This window comes from Panthera uncia, chromosome C2 (assembly GCF_023721935.1).
Source record: "Panthera uncia isolate 11264 chromosome C2, Puncia_PCG_1.0, whole genome shotgun sequence".
Lineage (NCBI taxonomy): Eukaryota > Metazoa > Chordata > Mammalia > Carnivora > Felidae > Panthera > Panthera uncia.
In genome coordinates, this window is record NC_064810.1 from 107,783,231 (window position 1) to 107,810,936 (window position 27,706).

The 27,706-nt window shown below is 41.9% G+C and overlaps 1 protein-coding gene across 3 annotated transcripts in view; it reads right to left on the minus strand.

The window, feature by feature from the left end:
• Window positions 1-1,085: 1,085 nt before the first annotated feature.
• ARHGEF26 (Rho guanine nucleotide exchange factor 26) overlaps window positions 1,086-27,706 on the minus strand; it is a 127,418-nt gene continuing 100,797 nt past the window's right edge. For all 3 annotated transcript variants that reach the window (XM_049628682.1, XM_049628681.1, XM_049628680.1), the window contains 4 exons: window positions 15,693-15,902; window positions 5,192-5,259; window positions 3,784-3,888; window positions 1,086-3,229 (listed from right to left, as the gene is read on the minus strand). In XM_049628682.1, the coding sequence (XP_049484639.1) occupies window positions 3,087-3,229; window positions 3,784-3,888; window positions 5,192-5,259; window positions 15,693-15,902 (526 nt within the window). In that variant the 3' untranslated portion in view covers window positions 1,086-3,086. The remainder of the gene's footprint in view (window positions 3,230-3,783; window positions 3,889-5,191; window positions 5,260-15,692; window positions 15,903-27,706) is intronic.

Sequence of the window (27,706 nt, forward strand, 5' to 3'; positions counted from 1 at the left end):
CTCTTCCATCACCGGCTTGAGGAAAAATCCAACAAAGATGCCTTTGATTGGTGTTTCCTATCACATGGCTGTATTATGACTAGATACAGGATACAGGAGAACGAGTTAGCATTTTACGATTTACAAGTGGTGGTGTAGGCAGAATTTTAAGATGACCCACATTATCCCTGCCCCCTCCCCCCACGTGTTGCATCTGTGGTTATGTGATGTTGCATGGTAAAGGAATTTTGTGGATCTAATTAAGGTCCCAAATCAGTTTATTCTGAGTTAATCCTAAGAGTGATTATCCTGTTGTAGGTCTAATAATTATGTGAGTTCCTTAAAAGCAGAGTTTTCTCCAGCTGGTAGCGTAAGATGGAGTCAGACTGCAAATGTGAAAAAGATTAAACATGCCACGGCTGCCTTGAAGATGAAGGAACAGGTCCAAGAAGCTGTGAGCAACCCCCACCCCTGGCAGCCAGCAAAAAAGCAGGGTTCTTGGTCCTACAGCTACAAGGAACCGAATTCTGCCAACCACAGGTATGAGCATGAAAGATACCAAGCTCTGGCTGAGAAAGCAGCCAGCCAACACTTTGATGTCAGCCTAGTGAGACTGAGACTAAGCAGAGAACCTACCATGCCATATTGCCATATTGGCCTTCTTACTACACAACCGTGAGATAATAAATGGGTGTGGCTTAAGGCATAAAGTTTGTCGTAATCTGTCATGCAGTAAAAGAAAATACAGGAGTCAGTCTTCGCCTTCCACCAAGATTCACAAAGTGGTGAAATTTCACAAGCACAAAGGTTTGGCTACTAGGTGGCCAAAATGAGTAGGATGTAACGGGGAACCACCGACTACTTAAGATAGGCTGTTCAGTTGTGTAGTTTTGTGGAAACTGAGAAGAAATCATGGCCCCCAGCTCTTTATGCCCCAGCCTTCTGGGGCAGCTGATGCCACCATGTACCCAACAAGGAAAGATCAGTGGCCTTGAACGTTAGCTATAGATCCCTTCTGAATAGACCTCTGATTTGACCCAAAATTCAGCAAATTATATACTTACTGCATTCTATAGTGAATTAAATCACACAAGTACTAAAGAACGAGTATATACAAAATCTTTATAAATTCACTTATTTCACCAAAAGTATACAAGCAGTATCAATTCACTGAGACAAAAATGAGTATTTTTGTTCTCCACAGGTCACTGAAGTCCTTGTACAATTCCAAGAAGCTATTCATAGAAACGGAACTAGGTTTGAAAACAGTACTGTGTCATGTAAAAATTACAATTCACTGTTGAAATCAAACATTGTGAATAATGTTAAGTACCTGCTATATAACACTTTATCCAATAACAGTATTAACTGCTTGCTAAATAAGGCTTTGATTTATAAAATGCACATGTTTCCAAGACTGTTTAACATCTCTACTTATAAATTAATTCACAGGATTCCTATAGTTGCTTTTTAGCTTCAAATGGATATTAGCGAAACTAATACGAAATGATCCCCTTTGCAAGCAATGAATTTACTTTCCTTCCTAAATGCAAACATCACATGAAATTAGATTACAACCTTTTTAACCTCTCCTCTAAAGGGTCTGTGACATGAAAGAGGAGACCAATGCCTTGTTTACCAACCTGGAGACATCTCTTGCCATCAATTCACTGAGTGGCCCCGACCTCCAGGAACTCAGGGCCTGGCATGTCTTTTACATCCAGCACTGTATGCATAAGTAAAGGAGAGCAAACAAAGGACCAGAAGGCCCCGTGTAAGCCAAGCATACTGAGCAACCACACTGTGCTTCTGCTTTACTCACTTCACTCATGATCTGGGTACCTGGTTGGCAGGCAGTAGATGGGACATGTCACACACAGATCTGAGTCCTCGAATAATGTACCCTTTGCCAGGTTTTTGTCCCTTTGTGGAAGAAAAATGGAGTAGAGAGGAACATAGCTGCCGGTAAAAGTTACTTTCCCCTCTCTTCATCTTCCTTATGAAATGTACTATTAAAATGATTTTTCTCTCTCCTTGCACCAATGGAAGAAATGAAGTTCTGTAGACACCCACAGTTAAGAGATCCTCCAGATCCAGCAAACAAGACCCTTAGGACATATGAAACGGATTCCCATTAAGACCAAACTGTTACGCTTCAATTAGGTACCAGGCTGGCATCTTGATACCTTGGTGAGGCCTAAATTTTACCTTCCTTGAGACTGTATTTCAGCCACTTGCCTGTTTGGAACAGGAGTAGGAACAGTCAAAAATATTAAATTATAAAAGGCAAAAAATTATTAAAGGCAAAGCAGCCTCATGTCAGCTTATCAGCTCATTTGGGAATATCTTTTAAAAAAGTACGACCCCTGTCCTACATTCAGGATTTTGTCACTTATGTGAACCATCTAAATCCTATCTTATTAGAGTAGCTCGAGTTTTATCAGGCTATACCAGTATTGGGTGAGGTGAATCTAAAAAGAAAATCTCCTAAGTAAGCTTCTCTCCTAAGGAGAAAAGAGGTGGCAAAAATTCAAGTGTTAATTTCCCTTTCCTGGGAAGAATTTTAGAAAAACTCAATAGCTCATCTTTTGAGCTCTACCAGCTCCTTATGAAATCCTCATAGCATTAGAATCATCTAAAATACAAGAGGCAGAAAACATATTTACAAAACTGGGCATTCTTTAAAAACAACTCTTGCTAATACTGGGAAAACCATGTAAAGGAAATGTCAAAAGAGGGACAGAAACATCCTTGGCAAAGTGAGGAAAGAGAATACCAGGGTACAGCATCTAATATACATTTTTAATGCCAGAAAATGGTGAACCTAGGAGGAGCTGAGAGGTGGCCTGGTCCCTGAAGTGGACTGCTCAGCTATCTGCGGACCTAAGGAAGTTTGCAAGTGGATGACTGTGCACACACCGAACCTTGCGAACTAACTGGTAGCTGTTCTCATGAGAGAGCATAACCACCTGGCAAGCTTAAAGGCAAGTGTTTTCATTCTTTTAATTAAACAGGCTGTGTTAAAATTCACAACAAAGCCGGCCCAGAACCAAGCAGCCCGCTGTGATGTAGTGCAAATCTCACGGTAACAGAAGGCCGTCGAGAGGCTACACATTGGTTTCCAGTCCTAGCAAGCGTCCCATTCTCTCCACGTTCTTGTCAATTGTAGCCTGACAGGTTATCTCCTTGGCACATTCCATAGGAAACCAGCCTCTCTCTCCGTCTCGCAGTCGTTCCCCCTCATACCAGCCTGCAAACAGGAACAGTGTCTTCATGAAGCAATGAGTGTCTGGATGAATCTGGACCCTGCCTGGCTCTGAGGAGGATGTACCCCAGCTTGTGCATGACGTGATGGAAGGTGAGGAGAAAGTGCAGCATAGGGAAGGGCCTCAAGGAGGAATGAATGACATACCCGAGGTGGCACACAATCAGGAACCCTGAAGGGAGAAGGTTGAAAAGAGCCTGGGAGCTTGGGCTGGGCTGGAGAAGGGGATGCTGTGCATAGGTAGGGGCAGCAGGAAAAGGATTTTTTTTTTCCTTAAGTGAGGAAGGAAGAACCTCAAAATGAGAGGTCACTGGGGGAGTAGGAAGGAAGGGAAACATGGTTCCTTTTGAATAATACACCATGTGACTGCATTCCTATTCAGAAACAAAAGCAATGGTGTAGCTACAGGAAAGGCAGGAGCAAATGAGCAAACAAACCAAAGGGATATGAAATATGAGCATTAATAATGAAATGAGACTCTTTGGTTCTATGGCACCCTGAATGCTGCACCAGGAGTATCCCTAAGAACCCCCACTTACCATCGCTGATACGTTGATAGATGAGAACCACATCCGCCACCTGTAGGGAGAGTTCGTCTGGCTGTTTGGCGGTGAAGGATCTAATGATTTCTACCTGGGTCAGTGCTGCGGGGGTAAAGGGGACATACTAAGCTCCCAGTAGCAGAACAGGTACAAATCAATACAGTATATTTACTCAATCTTTCTGTGCAATTCAAGGCCAGCTTGACAGAAACAAGTTAAGTTTCTATCAAGCAGAAACTCTGTTCCTCGAACAGTCTTATTTGGCTAAGAGCTTTAGAACTTTAGAAGCTCAGGATCAAGAGAAGCCTTTTATGATGCATGCATCCCCTCAAAAATAACCTTGATAAGGAGCCATTAGTCATGTCACATAATAAAGCAGACAACAGCCATTGTGCATTGGGGAAACTGAGGCCAGACAGATTAGGTGATGTGCCAAGGCCATGCAACTAGTGATAAAATCTGCAGTACCCCCACTCTCCCGGCTCCCACCCAGGCGTTTTTCCCTAGTTCACCAGCACAGGAAAGCTGCCAAATAAGGTCAGAAATAAAAGGAGCTCCAACTGAAAGTCAAACAATATTTCGAGTTCTCCCAACATGCTGGCTCATAACAATTGTAACTTCAGTGACTTGATACTGACATGAGTTCTTAATTTTTTTTAAATATAAAACTTGATTTTAGGCAACTTTTAAACCAATCACTTTAGCTTTGGCTCTAAGCTTAAAGCTATGATCTCTGAGTGCTCCAAGCTAACCACTCTGGCTGCCCTAGTTCTTTCGTTTTGACCTTCCAGCTAGAAACATCCAGAAAAACATAAAATCAAAGTCAAGGTGCTACTAAGCACATGACACCACCCTTTATTTACTGCATCAGTTTCTACTTCCCTAGAAGAAGGAAATGTATTTTCTTAATGTTATCACTTTAATAAATAAGGTCAAAAGGAATGGTAACATAATTTTCTTTAAGATTAAAAAATACATTCCACTTCGATTCAGACTGTCAGTATGGAGAAGGCTTAAACGTGCAACTCCTGCCCACTAACAACTGCTGAAAATCGAAGAGGTTTATAGTACAAGCAGAGCTTTCAATTTAAGTTACTTAACTTAATCCTGACAATATCCCTGCATTGTATATAGGGATACCCCTGACTTGCAGATGCACAGGCTCAGGAAGGCTGTGCAACAATTGGCCACGTTTATGCAACAAAGAACTGCACCTTGGATTTGAATTCAGACCCCCTGACCTCCAAGGCAGGGATCACACAGTTCTGACGTAGGGCCACAGGAAGGAAAGCTTGGAGGAAACTTACAGCGTGGGTATTGTGGCCATTAAGCACTAATAACCCAGTGTCCAGCAGGGGGCACAGCCCCTCCACATTCCAGACCAGGCTGCCCTCCAGGTACTTACAGGTTCGGTCCAGAGGTTGCTTCCCGCTACTGTGTCCCAGGGCGGTGATCCAGCGGGCTCGCTCGCTCCTAAAACACACAGAGCATATCCAACTGAGAGATTCAACATGTCTGGACACAGAATGCAAAGCCATTCCCAGAAAACAGGGAGAGACTCCCCAGTGAGTTATGGTGGTGTATGAGTTATTTAAAAAGGATAACCTGGGGAATCTAGGCTGAAAATTAGTCAACACTGTTAAAAGATTCTGAATGAATTTGACTAATCATTGATTAAACAGAATTTAAGTTTAACATTTTTAAATTTTTTTAATGTTTATTTTTTGTGAGAGAAAGACACAGAGCATGAGCAGAGGAGATGTAGAGAGAGAGAGACACAGAATCCGAAGCAGGGTCCAGACTCTGAGCTGTCAGCACAGAGCCCGATGTGGGGGCTCAAACTCAGGAACCACAAGATCATGACCTGAGCCGATGTCGGACGCTAAACCGACTGAGCCATCCAGTTGCCCCTCAACATTTTTTTAAATTTAAATTCAAGTTAGCTAACATACAGAGTGGTTTTGGCTACAGGTGTCGAACCCAGTGATTCATCTCTTACATATGACACCACTATTTAATAAAGAGCTGATTACACTATCACATAATCACATAAAGATATTTAGTATATTCAATCTGATATTTTAACATTTCAAAAAAGTGAATTTCATTTAAAAAAAACTCCTAGTAAATCAGTTTCTCTACATTCTCTTCTTTCCCCACACTCAAACCATTTCACAAAGATGAGAAACCTGACCTATTTAAAGTTGTGTAGTTCTTTATACAGCTAATACTGCCAAACATGAGCCTTATTGAAATAAAAATTCTTTGAACGTTTTTAGACTGTTCACAAATGCTTAAAATGGCTTAATGAATACAGCCAAAAAAATGTTGAGGGGAAAAAACGAACTGGGACTTTTTATATAAAGCCATCATTACATGAAACAAAACAATTATTTCAAGGATCAGAAGTTTCAGATAAGCATTATTCCATAATTCAGTTATCCTCCGAAGGTCCAGTATCAAGATTGCAATTAAGTAAATAAGGCTCACACACACACTTTAAAATCTTTGAGGCACTTAGTAACTAACCCATACTACATAGCAGACACAAGCATGTGACATCCATTACTTATGTAATCCTCCAAAAGCCCATTTAAAGGATGAGAAAGAAGGCTGTGTGGAGGTCCCAAGGCAAGTGATACAAGTCGTCAGTTTTTATAAGGCACTCCACTGTCTTAAGAAGGGGCACCTTTATGCCCGTACTTGAAATACATTTTTTTCTCCTGTAACAGCCTGTACCTAAAGATGGTTGTCACCCTTGCCCCATCTTCTCCGCCCCTCAAGCATCCTTCCACACAGACTGCTTGTGAGCCTGGGGCATGCCACGCTGTTCCACACCCTTTCCTGCCCGTTCCCACTCTCAAGTAGAACCTCTGTTTCCACCCCTCATACTCATCATTAATGAAGAACATCCATAAAACAATGCACTAATCTTAAGTGTATACAGATCTGTGAGTGCTTATGTAGGTGCACCCAACACCTTGTGTCCCTTTCCCATCAATAACCTCCCACAAAGGGAACCACCACCAGAGACTCATTTTACCTGTCGTGTACTTTATAATGGAATTCTTCAGCATGCCCACTCAATCTTGCAAACACAAGCCTCACCTCCTCCAGCTGGCCTCCTCTGATGCAGGAGCCCACACCTCCATCCCCATCCAGTTTGCCAATTCTGCTCCCACGCACTCCTCTGCTCAGCCCTATCCCGTTGCTGGCCAGCTGGAAGCCTCACAAAGGCAGGCATCTTGCCCTTTCAGTTCACTGCCGTATCTCCAGAACATAACCAAGGCCTATAAAGATCTGTTAACCGGATGATCATGACCACTCATCACATACTGACCCCCATTTAGTGGCTTGTCTGTTTCTCTTGGCCATAAACTTCAGGAGGTAAGGCATTGGGTCTTGTTCTAAATAGTTATTAGAGCACTTATGTGCCAGCTGTGCTACTTTTTTGTATTTGGTGAGTACCATCTAATTTAATCTTTATGACAATACTGAAATTAAATATTACCATTCTTCCCCCCACACCCTCCAGAGGACAAAGCTGGAGTGTTAATAAGCATTTGCTCACAGTGACACAGCTAAGTGATGGAGTCAGAAAATAAGCCAGGTAGGGGTGCCTGGGTGGCTCAGTCAGTTGAGCATCCGACTTCAGCTCAGGTCATGATCTGACAGCTCGTGAGTTCGAGCCCCACGTCAGGCTCTATGCTGACAGCTCGGAGCCTGGAGCCTGCTTTGGCTTCTGTGTCTCTCTCTCAAAAATAAAATAAAAAAAAAAGAAGAAGAAAGAAAAGAAGGCAGCCTGGGATCTAGAAGGTGATGCTCCCTATCAGGTGCTCTCAAAGTAATGAGGGAAGTCAGGAAGGGTGGAAACTGCGATGTGCTGAAAGACAGACTTAGTTAAGAAAATGAGGCTGAGCCCTAATCAAGCTGATGCATCAGGTAATAACGTGCACAATTTGTGTACAAACTGATGATACAGCTTGCTTTAAAAAACAAAACAAAAATAGTATAGGACACAAAGGGCCTCCGGGTGGTTTTATAAGGAACAAGTAGTTTTATAAAGCACAGCCTTCTTTAAAATAATCTTAAGCCAACACTTGAATCCTTGATATCATCTCTGTCAGATATAAGATCTATTTTTTACTCGGGCTCAACTGGAAATTTCCAAAGTACAAAGGTAACTGAAAACTAAATAATACTGTACAGATGGAAAAATTGTTCACCAAGAGACATCTAAAATGATCCACGTGCCATTCCCAAACAAGTCAGCCTCCTCCTTGCCTTACCGTGTGTCTTCACACGGCCCTGACTCCTGTCTGCGGCCCTTCAGTTAGACTCCCAGGCACAGCCCGCCTCTGGCACCGAGTGGCCAGTTTCAGTGACAGGCCTGACCCTGCAGACAGTTTCCAGAAATCCAGATGAAACCTTTCACTCGTGTGGCATGCTGCCTGGATGCTAATGGCATCCCTTAGACACGGCGGCCTCTCACAGAGACTCGAGAGGACAGAACAAGACACTCCTTGTTGCCCTCACTGAAAGGAGCCGCTTCTTGACATGGCTTCAATGAAGCCAGTCCCACCCCCTCTTACATGCCGTCAAAACCGCACGACTTTCCCCGGGGCCTCCCAGAGCCCTGCCAAGGAGCTGCTTCCCACTATGAAGCAGAAAGCACTGCCTCCCTAAAGCAGGGAGGAGACTCCCTCAATGTAAGAGGGAATTCTGAGAACAAGAAAAGCCAGGGCACAGACCTACCCATTATTAAACTGAGATATCAAGCCCAGGGCTCACTTGCAGACAGCTATCTTCTCCAGGGACAATATGAAACAATCAACATGAATCCACAGTCCACCCCACACCCCGTTGGCAGACTTTTCCCTTTGCCCAAATAAAGTGAGAGAATAAGTAACGCCACTCATGTGGACCTGGGCACATCAACGTCCAAGACACCCGGACGCTGCTCCCTTAGACCAACATCCACTGAGCGCCTCCTGCCTTTGCATGAGCCCTGTGCTAGGATGGGGTTGCAAAGTGAGTAAAACAGGGTCTCTTGCTCTCCACAGCCTTCAGTGTGAAGGAGCAGAGAGAGAAGCAAACAAACACAAAATCCAGCACAGTACGCAGTGGGCTGTGGCAGAACATTCTGCTTAAAACACATGGCACCCAGGGAGAGAAAGAAGACTGAGAAGAGACGTTCCACATAAATATCTGCAAGTAGAGTCCTTTCCTAAGACCCGTGTTCTTCATGCACAGCATAAAATTAAGCACCTGCAGTTCCCTACTCAGGAGTCAGATGTGGTAGCATCATGGCCTGCCTCTCATACAATTAAGCACAGTAGGCTTAAACTTAATTGCATAAAGGTCTAAGTCACAAAGCTGGATTTCTCATTGAATGCCAGGCATCTGCTAGAAAAGACAGATACGTACTGAGAAAAATGGGAGAGTAGGCTTTGAAACAAAGAGGCAGGGCTGCAGAACAGACAGGGGCTGTTGAACCTTCTCTGTGTCCCTCTTACAGTGGCAGCTGGCCAGATACCTTTTGTGTTTCTTGTCACAGCCTACAAATTTACCTGGGGTTCCTTTTGAAACTCCTACACCCACGGCCTTTGGGGGAAAGTCCTTCAAGCCTTTGTAAAGAGCAGGTTTGTGAGGATGGTTGTTTTTGTTCGTTCCCTCACACACTCAGTTCAACCAGATGAGTTCTGATCCATGAAAGAAAACCCACAGGGTAAAAAAATGTCATGATGAATGCTGTGCATCAAAATCTTACAAAGCTGGATACATGTTCACAACTTACCTAATTCAAAAAATCTAACCAAAGCAAAGCAATTCCCTTAGCCCACTAAGAGGGTTCTAAAATTCAGATTTTGTGACATATAATTAAGCCAATTATTTCTTGAATTATGTTTCCTCGATGATATGAGACCCATGTCATCACCTGTGCTCCTGTTGAAGTGGGGCTGATGATGACGATCACAAAAGATCAAGTGCTTTGAGGGGCACTATGCAGTGTAAGAGATCATTCCTGGATGTGGATTCCAGATTCAACGAGGGGAAAAATACTACAACCTATGATAAATACATTTTTGCACATAAATTAACCATCTATTGTGGATTATTTTTTTTTTAGAGGATGAAGTACAAGAGCATGTCAGACATACTATGTACAATTTTATTCCACTTACTTCCTGTTGTTAATTAAATCATTAACAGAAGCAGGAAGGCCGCAGACTCCCTGGCAAACAATGCGCCTTTATGAGGAGGCCCAGGAACTGGTCGCCTGGATGGCTGACAGGACCAGCCACATTCACAAGGCTTCTACTTCTTTCAGTGAGGGAGAAATTTTGAGAAGGATCTTTGATTATGGTTTAAGGTGATTATATCCTACAGCTCAACACAATGGGTAAAGAAAATGTGCGTTTGTCACTGAGCATGTCCTGATGTCTCACGGCTGCATACACGGAGCCCAAATGCCATTCACATTCCACTGTAAACCCAGGAAGCCAAGGACGCCACTTGCTGCAGCCTCTGGTCTGTGCCAGCTGCAGCTGTGTGTGCTTCCTCTTAATGAAGGCAGACAATGGGGGCTCTCCGGCTCCCACATTCCTCTAGAAAGGCCCAGAGGGAGAAGAATGACAGCGGTAAAATATTCGTCCTTTGTCCTTTTATAAAAGATAAGCTTTTGTACTTTTCACAGACTACTGTCTCATTAACAATGTGACTTAAGATTTTGAACGGCAGACAGAGATAACACCATCTACATGGGTTAGATGTACATCCTAAGAAAATTTTAACCACATCCTTTATAGCAATCTTTGAAAAACAAGCGGAACGTAGAGAACACTTGCCTCAGCAGCACAAAAAGGACAGTGAACAAAGACTGACAGGGAAGCGATACTTCCCTACACATGGTTACTATTTATTCTACCTTGCCTTCTAGAAAAGCTAACTAAATTATGGGTCAGTCCCAAAAATATGTATTGGGAACTGGCCACGGACAAAAGTGAGACAAAAGACAAAGCTGGAGTTCAGTGTAGGGATTAGTAATAAAACCATGCAAAACTGGAGAGAAGGAGAATCATTAGGACACTACAGGGTGTCTCAAAAGAGAAGCGATACACAGGTTGTCCTCGGGAATGTGGAAAGATGCAATGGACTTTTGCACAGGAAGAACTGACAGATAACAGATTTGTTCAGACCTGGAAGAATCACAAATGACACCAGTCTCCAGATTGGATCAACTCGAAATGGTGCCAATGGTACCACTTTACCACTTACAGAAATGTGTGTTTAGGGAAAGCAGTGGGTAGCTGACTGGCTCAGGTAGGCTGCATTTCTGATGGGAGAGCGAATAAGGATGGTTAGAAATGGAAAGAAAGCTAAGAGAGTACAGATAACAAGTGAAGAAAAAATCTCAAAAAGGGAGTCAGGGTGAATGAGCTGAACAGTCAACAAAATGAAATGACACTGGAGGTAAAGAAAGGAAGACTGTTGAATGGGGCAACTAGGAAGCCACTACTCACCTTTCGATGGAACAGCCTTAACAGGGACGCAGAGGAAGAAGTCATATTGAAGACCCTTAAGGAACAACTTAACATGGTACTAGCTGCTCAAACCTAAAATCCAAAACATCATCAATTTGTCTCTCACAGCCACCCCAACTCATCCAATCCGTAAATTCATCCTATTCTCTGCCTCCGAAATAATCGTGTTTCTATCTCCCCTCTCAGACCACAGTCCAAGCCACTGCCAGGACTCCCCTTTACTGCAACAGGACCCTATTTGCTCTCTTCTGCCCCCATTCCAATCTTCCGGAGAACTTCCTGCCATGACTTAAAAGGCTCTACACGCTTCTCAAAATACGTGTGGTGAAGAACCAGTCCTCACCCCCCCACCTCAACCTCCTATCCCATCCACTGTGAACCAAGTGTTCTTAGAAATACAACAAAAATGAATTAACTGGTAAAATAATCACATGCTTTGATGATGGAGAAATGTCGAAATGCTCTAAGTTCTTAATTCCTTCCCTCATGCACAGGAGGTTATGGTTTGAGGACTGATGGCCCACGGGCCATACTGGAATAGCTCTGCTCTGAAATGATCTGGCCTCTGTTGGCCTCTTGACCACCCACTCTCTCCTTGGTTTATTCTGACCTAGCCATTTTCACGATGTTCAAGCCAAGTTTGACAACATCAAACTCGTTTCTCTAGAAGTTTTGCATTTGTTGTTTCCTTTGCCTAGAACATTCTGGCCCTGCATTTTCCCACAGGCTGACTTCCCCTTGTCACTCAGGGTTCAGTTCAAATGTCACCTCAGAGAAGTCTTCCTGCACCATCTATTCTGTTTTTTATTATAGAATTGAAACAATATGATGCCCTAAATTTACCATCTGAGTTTTCGCAAATGTTTTTCCTTTTTAGTCTATGGACCTAAGAATACAATTCACGTTTTAATAATTTCTCACATTTAATAGCAAGTGGCGGGGCGCCTGGGTGGCTCAGTCGGTTAAGCATCTGACTTCGGCTCAGGTCATGATCTCATGGCTCGTGAGTTCAAGCCCCACGTCAGGCTCTGTGCTGACAGCTCGGACCCTGGAGCCTGCTTCAGATTCTGTGTCTCCCTCTATCTCTGACCTTCCCCCGTTCATGCTCTGTCTTTCTGTGTCTCAAAAATAAACAAACATTAAAAAAAAAATTGAAATAGCAAGTGGCTTCCTGGAGTTTCCCTTCCAGGGAAAAAGGGCCAAATGGCAAGGTAGGGGTGGACCAGTCTGACTGGTGGCATCTCAGTAGGAAGATTCAAATTTGTTACCAGAACACTAGATTCAGGAGGGTCAGGGTCTAGTCCCAGCTTTGGCAACAACTCACTTCCTGTATGACCTCAGGCAAATCATATCACCTTTGTCTCATTTTACATATGGGAGAAAAAATGAGGGAGGTGGAGTACCAACCAGTAATTAGGGCCACCACATATTTTACTGTCTAAACAAGACACCTTTGAGAGTCAAAGTGGGTGCTATTGTTAGTTGTGCCAGAACAGACATTATACTGATCCTGAAGAAAGATGTATGGTCACTTTACTTCAGCTCAGTTTTATCCTTCTCTAGAAACCCCTATGGGACCCTTCCTCATGTTCTATGGCTGCTCCATTTGGCACATCCCAGATGCTCAATGTTTACCCCATTTCCTTTTGGGAAGCTTTTCTACATTCTTTATGTAATCAAAGTTATTGATCTGTTCTACAATTTCACCGTTATAATGACTGAACTGTTGTGTCAAACAGCTGCACCCCTCCTGCTGATTTTACATTCTGTATATCCCCACATGATCTCTGTTGACAACAGTTTTTCAAAGAAGGTAAATATTTAGGTATGAACCACCTCCTTTTTCAAACCAAAGAATAAGTAGACAAAGGATATTAGTAACTAGTATAAAGTACTACAGATATTAAAAGGCCAAAACGGTGGTGAAAACCTGGTTTTCTCAACCAGTTTGCTAATAGGCCACCTTAATCACACATAACACACAAGAGAAGAAACTTCAAAAACATATAGTCACCTATAAATTTTGCAAATCTTAGAAGCAAAGAAAATATTCTACGTAGACCAAAACTGATTGCTCAAAACCATTTCGGCCCAGGGCTGACCTGCACTTTTTCCAACATGGCATATAATAATTTGCTAGACTTTTAAACAGTGAATTGTTTTCTGGGGTTTGTTTTTTTTTTTTTTTTTAAGGAAAGTACGTCCTGGCTGTAACATTTTCTTTCAATACAAATGCTATTTTATATCTTGTATGCTTAAAGATGTTTGTTTATTTACTTTTCAACTGATACCTAAGTTGGTGGTGGAGGGGAGGAGAGTGAGGGAGTCACTCCTGTACCCAAGGAGACCTCTGCCTCTCTGGAATGTTCTACACATAGGAGTCAGACCCATGGCTCATATCATTTATGGGTGACATAACTCAATATTCTGGAGAACATTTCTGATTGAGGAAATGAATATACCATTCAGTCCATGGCAACATCAAAAGGCAAGAAGGTAAACAAATGCTACAGAATGTCCCAGAAAAGGATCTAGCCTTGGTATAAAAAGAACTGGACGTGTCAGTTTACTTCCTACTTTGCTGGAATAATCTCAGAAACAAGTGGTGGAGGTTACATAAATTATGAAAGAGACAGTCAGGAAAAGCTCTGCTGATACGTTGGCAAGACCTGAATATAGAACAAACAATCCGAAAAAAGAAAAAGAAAGAGAACAAACAATCCTTATAAACACAGAGGAAAGGAAAACACAAAGCAAAACCAGCAACACTTTCACCATTACTAACTAAAACTGACAACTGAAAATCTGTTTGAGAATTCTCTAAAATCTCTGGATAAGCACTCATCTCCAAAGCCTTTAAAGACTTTTCACCCTTAAAATCATATAAGATCCAAAGCTTAGACATACTAAATTCTCTTTTAAAGAGAGGCTTCCCCAGAGGAAGGCTGGGTCTGTCTTCACTGGACAAGAGGTTTAATCACTTCCAGAGTTGAAGAAATGCCTTCCTGAGCCCTGGTCTTACGTGTGTCTCATGCTGGTCATCTGCACAGACCAGCAGTAGCACCCACCCAGAGGAGCAAATACAGGAACGTGCCTGGAATGCTGCAGGCTCCTTCGGCAATTTCATGGAAGAGCTCCGGGACCTTAAGAAAAGGCATTTCTTTGTTTCATAAACAAACATAGGATGAAGTTCCTTTTCTTACTCCCTCTGCTAACTCTCAAATTCATTTGGAATACTCTATTTTGGCAAATTTTCAAATCTCAAATGGAGTTTACATCAACCTATCCCTCTTGGTTTTCTTTAGCCTTTGAAAAGTTACTTCTAGTGCCAAAAAGATATGAAATGATCATTGAAAACGTTTTATATGGATGCTTTATAATTGTAATCTTTTTCTGATGTCTCTCTTTAATGACCCAGAAACACTGTTAAAATACTCTTAAGTAGGGACACCTCTCTGGGTTTACTTTCATTAAGATTTTGCTACAGTCTCGGGGTTGTTATTCACCAGCTGCTGATCCATTTTAATTACACCACCTGGGAACCTTGGCAGATTTGGGTGGGAGGTATGCGTAGGATGATCCCTGAGGATAAAGAGTGAGAGAACTTCCCCTTTCCTCTACTGTTCCACCCAACATAATACCGGCCTGTGATGACTGTTTCAAGAGGAGGTCTCCAGCTTCCAAACAAATAAACCGGTCAACTGTCTCTAAATGGACCAAACCACGGGGGTAGACTTGAAAATTAAGCTCGCTTGCCTTCATCCATCCAGTGTGAGGACGGACTGCACCATGACCACTAGTACGCCAGCAGACACACATAGCGGGACTCTCTATTTAGCCTCGGCATCAACTCTGATAGGAAAGTGGATTCATTCATGTTTCCCCAAACCGAGTATCTCTTTTGATAGAAATCATCAGGCCTTTTGCTGTCTAGCTGAAGGCAGGTGACTGCCAAATGGCCTTAACTCCTTTATCTGGGACAACTTACAGCCTACATGGAAACTACCAGGTGTCAACTACCCATGGCTCATGGGTCATATCTTTATCAATGATTAAAATAAAGTGATTTTTACACCACTTTCTAAATATAAAAGCACACCACCTAAAGCACAATGCATCCATCAGGATTCATGAAGATGAAAATAGTAACACCCATCTCTCGAGATGTTGAGAGGATCACAATGCAAAGATGAGATTCTCCATGAAGCACCTAGACCCAGCGTGTAGGGCATAATAGGTACTCAGCAAAAAAATACATAGTAGCTACTGTTCACCAGTTTTTTAGAGAGTCTCAGACCAAGGGTAATTAATTAGGGAAGAATGACACCAGATAATTCTGAAACCATCCCTGTCCATACTTACTGTGTCTCAGCCCCTAGCAGCATTTCCACTTTCTCACTCGCATGGTTACTCAGGACTGTCAGAGTAAAGAGGTGGCTGGCAGAGCTCTGTCTTGAATAAAGCATTGTAGAACTGTTCTTCCCTGGAGAAGAATTAAGCTCTTCGTTGTCACAAGATTCCACCAATAGCTGATCTCTTAAGGAATAATCATTGACGTTGTAACTTTCTTCACTAGAAGGAAAAGGGAAAAGAACATGTCAACAATTCAATGGGTAAGACTGTGACACTGTCCATTTTCAAGTCACATTCAGGGAGAAGGTGATGGGGAGGAAGGAAGGATAGGAAGAGAATGATTTATTTAAAACTTTTTTAATGATTATTTTTGAGACAGACACAGAGCACATGTGAGGGAGGGGCAGAGAGAGAGGGAAACACAGAATCTGAAGCAGGCTCCAGGCTCTGAGCTCTCAGCACAGAGCCCGATGCGGCACTTGAACTCATGAACCATGAGATTATGATGTGAGCCGAAGTCAGACGCTTAACCGACTGAGCCACCCAGGCATCCTGAAAATGATTTATTTTAAAATATGAACTAGAGGGGCGCTTGGGTGGCTCAGTTGGTTAGGCAACCGACTTTGGCTCAGGTCATGATCTCAGTTTGTGAGTTCGAGCCCCACGTCAGGCTCTGTGCTGACAGCTCAGAGCCTGGAGCCTGCTTCAGATTCTGTGTCTCCCCCTCTCTCTAGCCCTCCCCTGCTCATGCTCTGTGTCTGTCTCTCAATAATAAATAAACGTTAAAAAAATTTTTTAAATGAACTAGAATCTGAATTATATATACTGATTATGAATCAATATAATCCTCCCGAATTAAGCCTGTTAATTACTATTTTTCTGCAATGTATAAATTGTATCTCAGGTTTGAAAGCAATATTAAAAATAATGCTGGGGAAGGGGCACCTGGGCGGCTCAGTCGGTTAAGCATCCAACTTCAGCTCAGGTCGTGATCTTGTGGTATGTGAGTTTGAGCCCTGCATCGGGCTCTGTGCTGACAGCTCAGAGCCTGGAGCCTGCTTCGGATTCTGTGTCTCCCTCTCTATCTGCGCCTACCCAGCTTGTGCTCTTTCAAAAAAATAAACAAACATTAAAAAAAAGTTTTTTTTTTTTAAACAATGCTAGGGGCACCTGGGTGGCTCAGTGAGTTGAGTGTTGGACATGGGCTCAGGTCATGATCTTGCAGTTTCTGAGTTCGAGCCCATTTCAGGCTTTCTACTGTTGGCCTGTCAGTGCAGAGCCCGCTTCAGATCCTCTGTCCCCCTCTCTTTGCCCCTCCGTGACTTGTGCACTCCAAAAAATAAATATTTAAAAACAAAACAAATAATGCTAAACTCTAGCTTTCATTTTACATTATCCTGGAACTTGATAATGTATTACAAGTGAGACACACATGCATAGTGGTAATGCTCGAACAGGCACACTTCCCTAGTCTTCCCTCTGTCCGCAGAATAAAGAGGGAGCCCCAAACCTACCCATGCTCTGGATAACAACAGCTCAGTCCCAGCCTCCAAACCACCAGGCACAGGAGGGAAGAAGAGCCTTGGAGATCTGCCTAAGCCATCCTTCTAACACACACAGCCTCACCACCTGCTTCAGAAACCACCAGGACTGATTTCTCTATCCCTGCTTATGCCCATGATCCCAGTATTCTCCATTCCCCTGGAATCTCATCCCCAAAGCACTGTGAACACACCTAATCTGGCTCTATCTCCCTGAGCTCCTCAGCTTGTTCCTGAACCCCTTCTGTGTCCTCCAGAAATGGACCTCATATAGGGAATCCAGCAAAATCTTATAAATCCTCAGCTCTGCCTTGAACCCTCCCTTTACCTTCTTGCCTTAACAGAAGCTTGGCTCTCCCTAGAAAACATGGCCTCCCCATAAGGCTTTCTATCAGCTGGTTTCTCATGCTGCTGCTAGACAGTGATCACTTCTTCCTCCCAAAAAGTCCTTAGCTTTGAAGCTCATGCTGTCCGGCTCTATCTCATAATCAAAGTCAAGGAAAGACTCCCAGTTGAGTTACCTACCCTTATGAGTTTAGTTGCTGGCTCATGGTCCCCCTACAACACTATTTTCTTGAATTTCCACACAGGGGAGACTTCCATTACCCCGGCTTGTCAGTTCCTTGTCTTCCCCTTCCCCAACCATCTTACCTTCTGTCCTTCAGCTACCCCACCATCGTCATACACTAGACCTTGTCATTGAAATCAACTGCAATGTCTCTGTAATCCCAATGTCAAACACCCTCTCCAACCATCTGTCTCTCCTACTCCCCTCTTCTTCTAATCCTCAACCCCAATGATTCTTTTTTTTTAATTGTTTTTAACGAGTATTTATTTTTTAGAGAGAGATATTCAAAGCATGAGAGGGGGAGAGGCAGAGAGAGAGGGAGACACAGAAACCGAAGGAGGCTCCAGGCTCTGAGCTGTCAGCACAAAGCCCAACACGGGGCTCAAACTCATGAACCATGAGATCATGACCTGAGCCTAAACTGGACACTCAACCAACTGAGCCACCCAGGCGCCCCTCAACCCCAATGATTCTTTAGCCCACTGACTCTACCACCTTTCCCCTGTCCTTGAACCCTTTATGCTTACTAGATTACCCAGCTTGGATTTCTAGGGATGTAGTTTTAATCACCACGTGTATACATGCTCATCTCTTTGGCAAATCCCAACCCTGGTTAGATACAGCTCTCCCTCTATTCCACATCTGTGCACTTGCAGCTGAACATGGGAAAGCTCAAGAAATAACTGCTAAATAAATGGATGACTATGCAATATATTCTAATATATTCTAGGAACAATATCGAATATTCACCTTATTTAATAGTAAATGCAAATGTGTGAACTCAGGGGAGCTATGAGAAAATGAAACTCCTCATGCCCAACTACACTAGGCATTTCAGGATTGGCCGCTTTGCTCAAGATTTCTTAGAATTTCTTTCATTCAGTGGCGGACATCTACCAGTCAACCACTCCCTTGTAACTCTCCTTAGGAAAATTTATAAAATCTTTTCTAAAATTTAGTTTGGTATTCTCTCTTCAAAAGACAGCACACAGTTATTATCTATAAAAGCAAAATACTGCCTTCTGATCAAGTCTACTTGTTGCTATGGTAATAATCTGTATTAACTGGAAGTTCACATGGCAGGATCATTTCCAAAGCTTTCCTGAGACTGCCTGCAGACCAACACAGCCAGAGCCAGCACATATAAAATATTTCTCATATCAAAATAAGGTTTATCAAAGTTCACATGATTTTCATCAAAGGAGAAAGCAGAATAATACACTTTACAAACAAGTAAGGTTGTATTTTCAAAAGACCATGTTTACAAGAAACAAAGCAATTTTTGGCAGAGCAGGGAATGCTTATAAGGTTGTCTAGAGATCTTAAACATGAATTTAACAGCTCAGAACCCAGGATAAAAACCAAACCTCAAAAGAACAAAAGCAGAGCCTCAACAACATCAAAAACAAGAGAAAGAACAAGAAGAACGAGGGCCTCCTTGTTGCCATCCGCTCTCTGTAGCTCTAGTTACTCTTTTGGTCCAACTCACAAGTTAAACAAGATGACCTGTTAGCCAAAGACACCCATTTCCAGTTAAAAGGAATTCTGTTTTCTCAGAGAAATCCAAGCATCCTAATGTTGCGTATATGGGTGTTCAGGTAGTGCCCTAACCAATGACACTACATAGGTATTCTTCATCTTTCCAAAGAAATAAAAGGCAAAGAAATGTATATGCCATAAGCCCATCATTCAAGAGGACTCAAGTTCCAAAAAGTTGTCGGCAGTAAAGTGGTTCCACCTATTCAAGACCAAGAGGTCGCAGGAAAGCCATGTAAACTCTTATGAGTTAACTAGTTAAGTCTTTCTTTTCCTCTTAATTTTCTGAGTTCCTATTTTCCCCAGTGTTTGTGTCAGTATCCGCTAATGTGTTGCAATGATGCTCTGAATCTTTGTCTTTTGGAGGCAATTAAAGCCAGAAAAAGTAGAAAAATTAAGAGTTTTTTAATTGTTCTCTGGAGCAATGACAACTACAATGCCATGAAGAGTTGGGGTGACTATGTGACCTAGTTTATGCCTGTTATCCTCTCAAATGTCCAGTTTGGAAGATAAATTGTGGCCACTTTATTTTATAGCTATGTGACTTCACCTCGAGGTATCCATTTCTATACATCTGCACATTTGTGTCACAGAATAGGCCTGAACAGGGAACTTCTCCCACTCTTTGAATTTCTTGAATCCAAAATAGGACACAGGAAACACATTTGCTCTTTGTTGTTGTTAACTGATCCAATAGCAAGCATCCAGTATTACTTCACCTAGACCTGTAAACTTCATTACACAATGTTTACAACTTCTTCACTACTCTTAATATGTTTATATTTTAAAAAACCTTGGTTTCATTGAACAGTAAATCAATTATTTATTCTCACCCTCTATTATTCAAACCAACTGAAACAAAAACTAAAAAGCCATTCCCTCTTGCTAACACATCTGTGTTCTCTCTCTCACACACACACACACACACACACACACACACTCACACACTCAATCTCATAAAGGTTCAAAACAATCCTACTTTCTCCTCTGAATCTGCTAACTATTGGATAAAACTCATTCTCGTAATGTCATTCGGCACCTCTCTCTCATGCTAATACAAAAGGAAAAATCTGTGTTAAGATACGTGCCTAAGCAGAAGGAAGAGGGGAGAATCCATAGCCAGATGCAGCTATTTACAAACCTACTTCCCTCCTCTGCTTACTCACCCATGTCCAATAAGTATAACAGAGGCTAAGCTGGGGTGGGTAAGAAACCCCTTTCCTGAGGGAAGTTGATGCTAATCAGACTTCCCCATGTTTGTCTCTATCATTTAACAAACATATGGTTTACATAGTCTCTGAAACAATTTGGATCATGTAATTAGGAAGTTAAATTGCACAGAAAAAGGCAAATGGAAAAACCACCTTTCCTTGCATGGAGAAGTTTATATGTAGACTTCCTTTGATTGTCTTATGTGTGCTCCAAGTTTGCCAGCTGCTCATCAAGGCTGTCTGCTTTGTGCAAGCAGGACCCCTATCAGGTGCAGCAATCACATCTATAGAAGTCCGTTGCTCTGCCATGTAAACAGTGACGGATCTCTCTGTTGAAATCTACTTAAAGTCCTAGTAACCTCTGCTGAGATTCCATTCTTTCCTTTCTTTCTTTCTTTTTTTTTTGTTTCTTTTTTTTCTCTTCCCTTCCCTTCCTTTTTCTTCCCTTCCCTTTCTCTCACCAGATAGCTATCAGTAGAGAACAGGATCTGGTGGTAAATACATACCTCAATTATTCTTCCCTCAGGAAGGCATTCTTTTGTTAAGCAGTTCAAATAGTGTTTGGTCCTACCATATGCAACCTAACGAAGTGGGTTAAAAGATGACATACCTTATTGTGAATAGTGGCTTTCTTAAAAAGATTATTATGGATCACTTTTAACTTTCTGCCCCATCAATTTCTAGAAAGGCTGGGATTTTTCATACTAGGCCTCTATTTATTACTTTTAAATCAGGATATTTCACGACCGCATAAAACAGGCACTTTTTTTTTTTTTTTTATTGTTTATCTATTTTTGAGGCAGAGAGAGACAGAGTACCAGCAGGGAAGGGGCAGAGAGAGAGACCACACACACACAATCCAAAACAGGCTCTAGGCTCTGAGCTGTCAGCACAGAGCCCAATGCGGGGCTTTAACTCACGAATCCATAAGACCAAGACCTGAGCTGAAGTCGACGCTTAACCGACTGAGCCACCCAGGCGCCCCAACAGGCACACATTTTTAAAATACCAAAGCCACATATATACATATGCATTAGTGAGTGTAGCAGGACAGATACCAAGCTCAGCACAGGAGTTACTCTGGGGAGGAAGAGGAGGAAGAGGAAGATGGGATGATGGTGGAGATACTATGGATGTACCCGCAGTATTACATCAGGGCTTTTTTGTTTAAAAAGGAATGATCTGACAGTAATATGGCAAAAAGTTAATGTCTATTATATCTGGATGATAGGTATGTTAGTGTTTGATAAGAAAAACTTAAAGAATAATAAATGCATCGTGTCTGTGGATGTTTAAGGGTACAGTTGAAGTGACTATTGCACAATGGAATTTTTCTGGACTTCCAGAAAAAGGATTATTTGCAGATGACATCATTGCCTGAAAAGATACTACAAAGTAAGAGTGAATTCAATAAAGTAGTTGCATTGAGACAAAAAAAACAAAAAACAAAACAAAACGCTTTTCTATATATGACTGACACATGGTTAGAAAATGTAATCAAGTAAGTCATCTTATTTATAAGAGCCACAAAACCCATAAAATATTTAGGATTAAACCTAACAGGTTTCTGCTGTATGAAAACAGTTTCTGCTATACTTCAGAAGAAAGCCTGAATGGATACAGAAGTTTGATATTATAGAGGTTCCAATTCTTTCTAAATTAAAATAGAACTTTATCATATCACAACAAAGTACAAACAGGGTTTTTTGGGATGTGGTGAAGAATGGGAACAGTCAAGCTGATCGTAAAACGTACAAAAAATAAACACGTAAATACAGTCAGAAAGATTATGGAAAAGAATGAGAGCCATCCAGTCTTATGGCATATTAAAAGCATATTGTAAAACTACAGTAATTCGAAGACTGGGCCTGGGGATGAATTGACAGATGGGTTAGTGAAACAGAGGAGTGGGTTCATGAACTGATCCAAACACATCTGGGAATTTAGGACACGGTAGAGGTGACATTTCAAATCTGTAGGAAATTGACAGGTTAGTCAACAAATAATATTGGAACATCTGAAGAAACATCTGGAAAAAAAAAATTTGGATCCCAATCTCATTCAGTAACCAGGATCATCTCCTTGGACCCAAGCTCTGGGTCCATTAAGAGTCATGAGGAAGAGGTGGTGACAGAACAGGTCTTTCTCCTAGGCACAGACCCATCTGGACTTGCCTTGTGATTGGAGGTGGGGGGTACTCTTAAACATGCAAATACCTTAGGGAGAGTTCTCAACTTAACCTTTATTAACAAACCTTTTACTTTAAGTACATAATAAGGATGACCAGGAATGGGAAATAGGCTAGTTGACCAAGATGGAGCCATACATATGAAAGGAAAGATGTGATGGGGGAAGTGAGGGGAAGGGTTGATTGTGAAGGCCAGCTTTCCCACAACCCACTGCTCCTCAGCCCTAGGAGTTGTCTCATATTTTACCATGCCATTGGTATGGGACTTTCTTTTATAGCCAAAATCTGACAGATGGAAACCCAACTAGCACCTCCAATTCTTCTTTTCATAAAAGAGTTAAAAGAGGGGCGCCTGGGTGGCGCAGTCGGTTAAGCGTCCGACTTCAGCCAGGTCACGATCTCACGGTCCGTGAGTTCGAGCCCCGTGTCAGGCTCTGGGCTGATGGCTCAGAGCCTGGAGCCTGTTTCAGATTCTGTGTCTCCCTCTCTCTCTGACCCTCCCCCATTCATGCTGTCTCTCCCTGTCTCAAAAATAAATAAATGTTAAAAAAAAAAAAAAAAGAGTTAAAAGAATTGATGTAATCAATGAATTATCCAAAACAATATGATTTTTCGCATAAATCAAGATAGTGATGTTTATTTTTTACCTATGCAGTAAGTAGCTCCAGAGACTTCGTTTAAAACATGCACACAGTTGCCCTGTCCTGAAAAACCTTCATTTGAATCTGCTGGTGCAAGACAGACGTCTCCTGAGCTACTCACTGCCTGCATTTTTGGTTTCTCAGACCCTGTGCCTACGTGCCAGTGAAACTGCTCCCCAAGGCCAGCATGGCCCAGCATCCCACCAAACCCAATGACTTGAATTTCACAACTATTCTTGACATCTACAAAATTTGATGATGTGGAGTACTGTGACATCTTGAAACTCTACCTTCCTCTTCTCATGCCTGTGTAACATTTCTAAGTCATCCTCCTTTTGGGTCATTCTCCAAGATCCTCTCCTAGACCCCTGCTGTTCTCTCAGGATTTATAATGGCTCTGCCATTCTCCCCGCCTGTTGATTCACACGACTGGATGAGGTTTGATAAAATCAGAGTTTCTTCCTATTTTCCTTTAAGACATGCATATGAATTCCTCTGGTGCAAATTTCCATTAATTTCTCTTCTCCTTCCGAAAACATGATTTCTAAATCCCCATATCTGATCTTGTGCTTAACTAGAATAAAAATACCCTAGTTAACATTTCTGGAATGGAGACTATTGGTCTATACTGAAATTTATTTTGAGTTAAGAGACTGAAACATTATGTCACATGACTGACATTGATTTTACTAAACTTTAAAGCTTAGTTTTAGAATAATACAAACAAGTATTTAGTGAAATAATGTGCAATTTTAAAGTAATGAAGTGTAGTACAACAGGTAAGAGTAGAGACTTGATTTAGAATGCCTGGTGAGAATCCCAATTCTATCACTTACTCACTTCATGATCTTGAGCACATTACTGATCCCCTTGGTGTTTTAGCTTTCTCATCTGTAAAATGGGGATAATAATACCAATCTCCTTGGATTGTTGTGAGAACTAAGTGATACAGTAATATATTTATTACTTGTAAATATAAGTCATATATTATTTTGTTGGAAGTAAAGTTCTTACAGTCATGCCTGACTCACAAGCAGTAAATGTTAGCTATTATTTTTAATTTTCCTGACAGATCATGCATTTCAATTGCTTGACATTTTGTTCAAGGCTTGATAATTGCATGCACTTTGCAAATGGGCAAGTGAACAGAGCACAACTTGAACTAAATACGTATCTCAAGAAATTCATAATGTGGCAAGTACTCCAACAAAACAAGGCATGGTATTTATCCAGAAACCGAGTTCAGTCTTACTTGTTCAGTCCTTCAAAATAATTCTGAAGACTAACAAACATGCCATATGCTTGCTATTTCATTGTCAAGAATATAACAAATAGTTGTAAGGACCACACTTGTTGGTAAGATAAGGATCTGCTGTGATTCATGGTCACCAAAAAACATGACTAGTGACGCATCACAGGACTAGAAAGGCCTCATTCCTCTCAACACCAATCTCCAGATTCCACAGCCCAGGACCCTGTGCCCATGGGATGCCCTGAACCCATGGTCCTTAAAAAAAGGAGATGGGCAAGTCCAAGAGGCTGTTACCACCTTCCTGAAGCTTTCTCTCTGGCATAACTAAACTAAGCAAGCTCTAAAGAGCAAGTAGGCAGCCTCTTAAATTGGCAACAGGATTACTACAAATTACTAAGTAATCTTCATATTCAGGTTTACTTCCACTGGCTTCCTTGAACAAAAGGAAAAAAAATACACCGAATTCACTTTTTTCAGCCACAAACTTATACTGTCTCCTAATCAGTTGTGAGGGATATTGCAAGACAATTGATATTAGAGAAGTGTACACATGAGTAACATCAACTTATAAAGGAATAAACGTAGATCAATGGTTATCCTTGCCATCTGACATGAACAGGGAGGGAGAGGCACTGAGTTAAACACGTGTATTTCTAAAATCATGTATTGGGGGCCATAAATCATGTCTGACTCCACAGTGTACCACAACCTTCAGATGTATAGCAATGGCTAACGGTCTCAAACCATTTTTTAAAAGTGTAAAATAATCTAGAAGAAGGGCAATAACTTAATTTGTGCCAAGATCCTTAGAGAAAAATACAATGACTAGGAATAATAATGATACTCAGCATGTATCAGTCACTTAGCAGAGACTATTTGCTGTCTTTATGTGCATTATCTTATTTAATTCTCACAGAAATTCCATGAAGATGATGAACCGTTAGACCCATTTTACAGATGATAATACTGAGGCTCTAAAAGATTAACAGTAATTTGCCCAAGGTCACATGGCCAGGATTTGAGCCCAGTTCTACTCAACCCCAGACACTGATATTGTGCTTCCCAGTCACCACAGCTTTCAACATTGAACAGCAGTGTCAACTCTTCCTACAAATTAGAGGAAATGATACCCAAACCACTCAATCTTTATCCAAGATTCTCCTAAAAGTTAATTTCCTGAGGAAGAAATTTATCCTGCAGAGGAAGAGAGACAATGTCAGGTGACTTGAGCTCTCTATAATAGGAAAGACTTCAAAATGGAAAAACTCAAAACGAGGTCAAGCCAGGCCGTGACCCTTTGCAGGGAGCCTGCACAGCTTTAAGCCACTGGGCATTCAAACTGCTTGGGAACACTCAAGTTCTAACTTAAGTCCCTGAACTTGTGGATCATGATCTGGTAGTAATCCATTATAGAAAATCCTTTTTTAAGCCCTCAGGATTTGTAATGTGTCTTAGAGTTCAAGTTATGTCAATATATGTAACATTTATGGAACCAGGAATCAGGAAATGAAAACCTACTGCCTTAAATGTCTTCAGGAAGGAAATGTTACAAAAAGGAAACTCTCTTCCCTGTACTCTGATGCTAGATTATCTAAAAGGCAGAGGAAAGCTCGCAAATGCAATTTGGTACCGGTTCTAATTTCCTCCGAAGATTAGTAAGGGTGTTTCTCAAAATAAAAGGTGCAAGCTTCTAGGCTGTATTTCCCCAATGACATTACAGGATGAGGAAAGGTGAAAATATTCTAGAAAAATAAAGTTAAAACAATGCACATAAAGAAATTGTTTAGAGAGGAGGCTTTGGAGTCAGAGACTCAGATTAGAATCATGAGTCTTTTCTGAGAGACCTTGGAAGAGCCTTTCTCTCTCTGCCTCAGTGTCCACAGTCGTAAAGCGGAAATACTAATACTACGTTGCTATAGCAACTCGACAGTATGTTGCATATGCACTCTGAGTACTGTACGTGCTCGATAATATGGGTTCTTGTCATCATTATTACTATTACAACTCACCTAACTGCAGGGAGTACCCGAAAACATCAGGGCCGGATCATTCGTGGGCAGAGAATTGAGAAGAATGAAAACACAAATCAGAACATGACTATACTTACTATACTTTCTTGCTATAGATAACAAGACTAGACTAGATTTCTGCATTCTTTTGGTGTTGTGCAGGACACCCAGACCCGGCCCATATATCTGTGTGCTTCAAACATGCTGGAGGACACATCTGGGCTGGTGGGAACAAAAAGGTACTACCAAGATACTCACATGAGCCACAGCTGGATGACTAACACCAGCCAAAAGGAAGTGGGTTCTAAGTCTCCAATCACTTCCGGCCTCTTTGAACTAATGCCCCACCCCCTTCCTGCATTTATCTGAAAGGCAAGGCATTAGTTCTTTTACAGAGCTCTTCTTTTATTCCCCACACTACTTGTATGTTAGTGTTCTGTGGAAAAGATGATTTCCCGGTTGTGGCTGGAACTGTCTATCATCTAATCTGCTGTCAGCCTCCCCTGCTTCTTGTCTACCAAGTCCCAGTGTGTCCAGCCGCAGGGGGTGCAGCATGGCTGAACCTGAACAATCATGGCTCTCCTGTTCCCCTTTGTCTTATGCTGGCGTTCCCAGCCTCTCTTCTACTGATGACAAGTCTTGTGACCCAAGACTGACCCATGAAACATAAGAAGCCTCCTGGGCACTGTCTGGGAAAGGTTTTCCTCTGCTGATAAAAAAGAAAAGCCACTTAAGGAAGGAGTCCCTTTGGTCAGCCTTTCCTTCTCAGCCTTGCCTCCCTGCTAGGTGTTTGAATGAAATCATGATGTTTGGACCTGCAGAAACCATCTGCAGCCCTGAAGCTATATGCATGGGGGCGAAAAGTGAACAGAGCTCGCTGCATGCAGGTGAAGAAGAGATGGGGTTGGGTTACTCACGACCCTGGACCCAGACTGCCTCCCCTTAGTCACATGTTTGCCTACAGAAGTAAATGTCTTCGGTGTTTGAGCCACTGTTATTTGAAGGTTCTGTTACATATTAAAAAAAGCTTTCCTAAGTGATCCAACATTGAATCTCTCAAAGAGAAATGGAGTACAC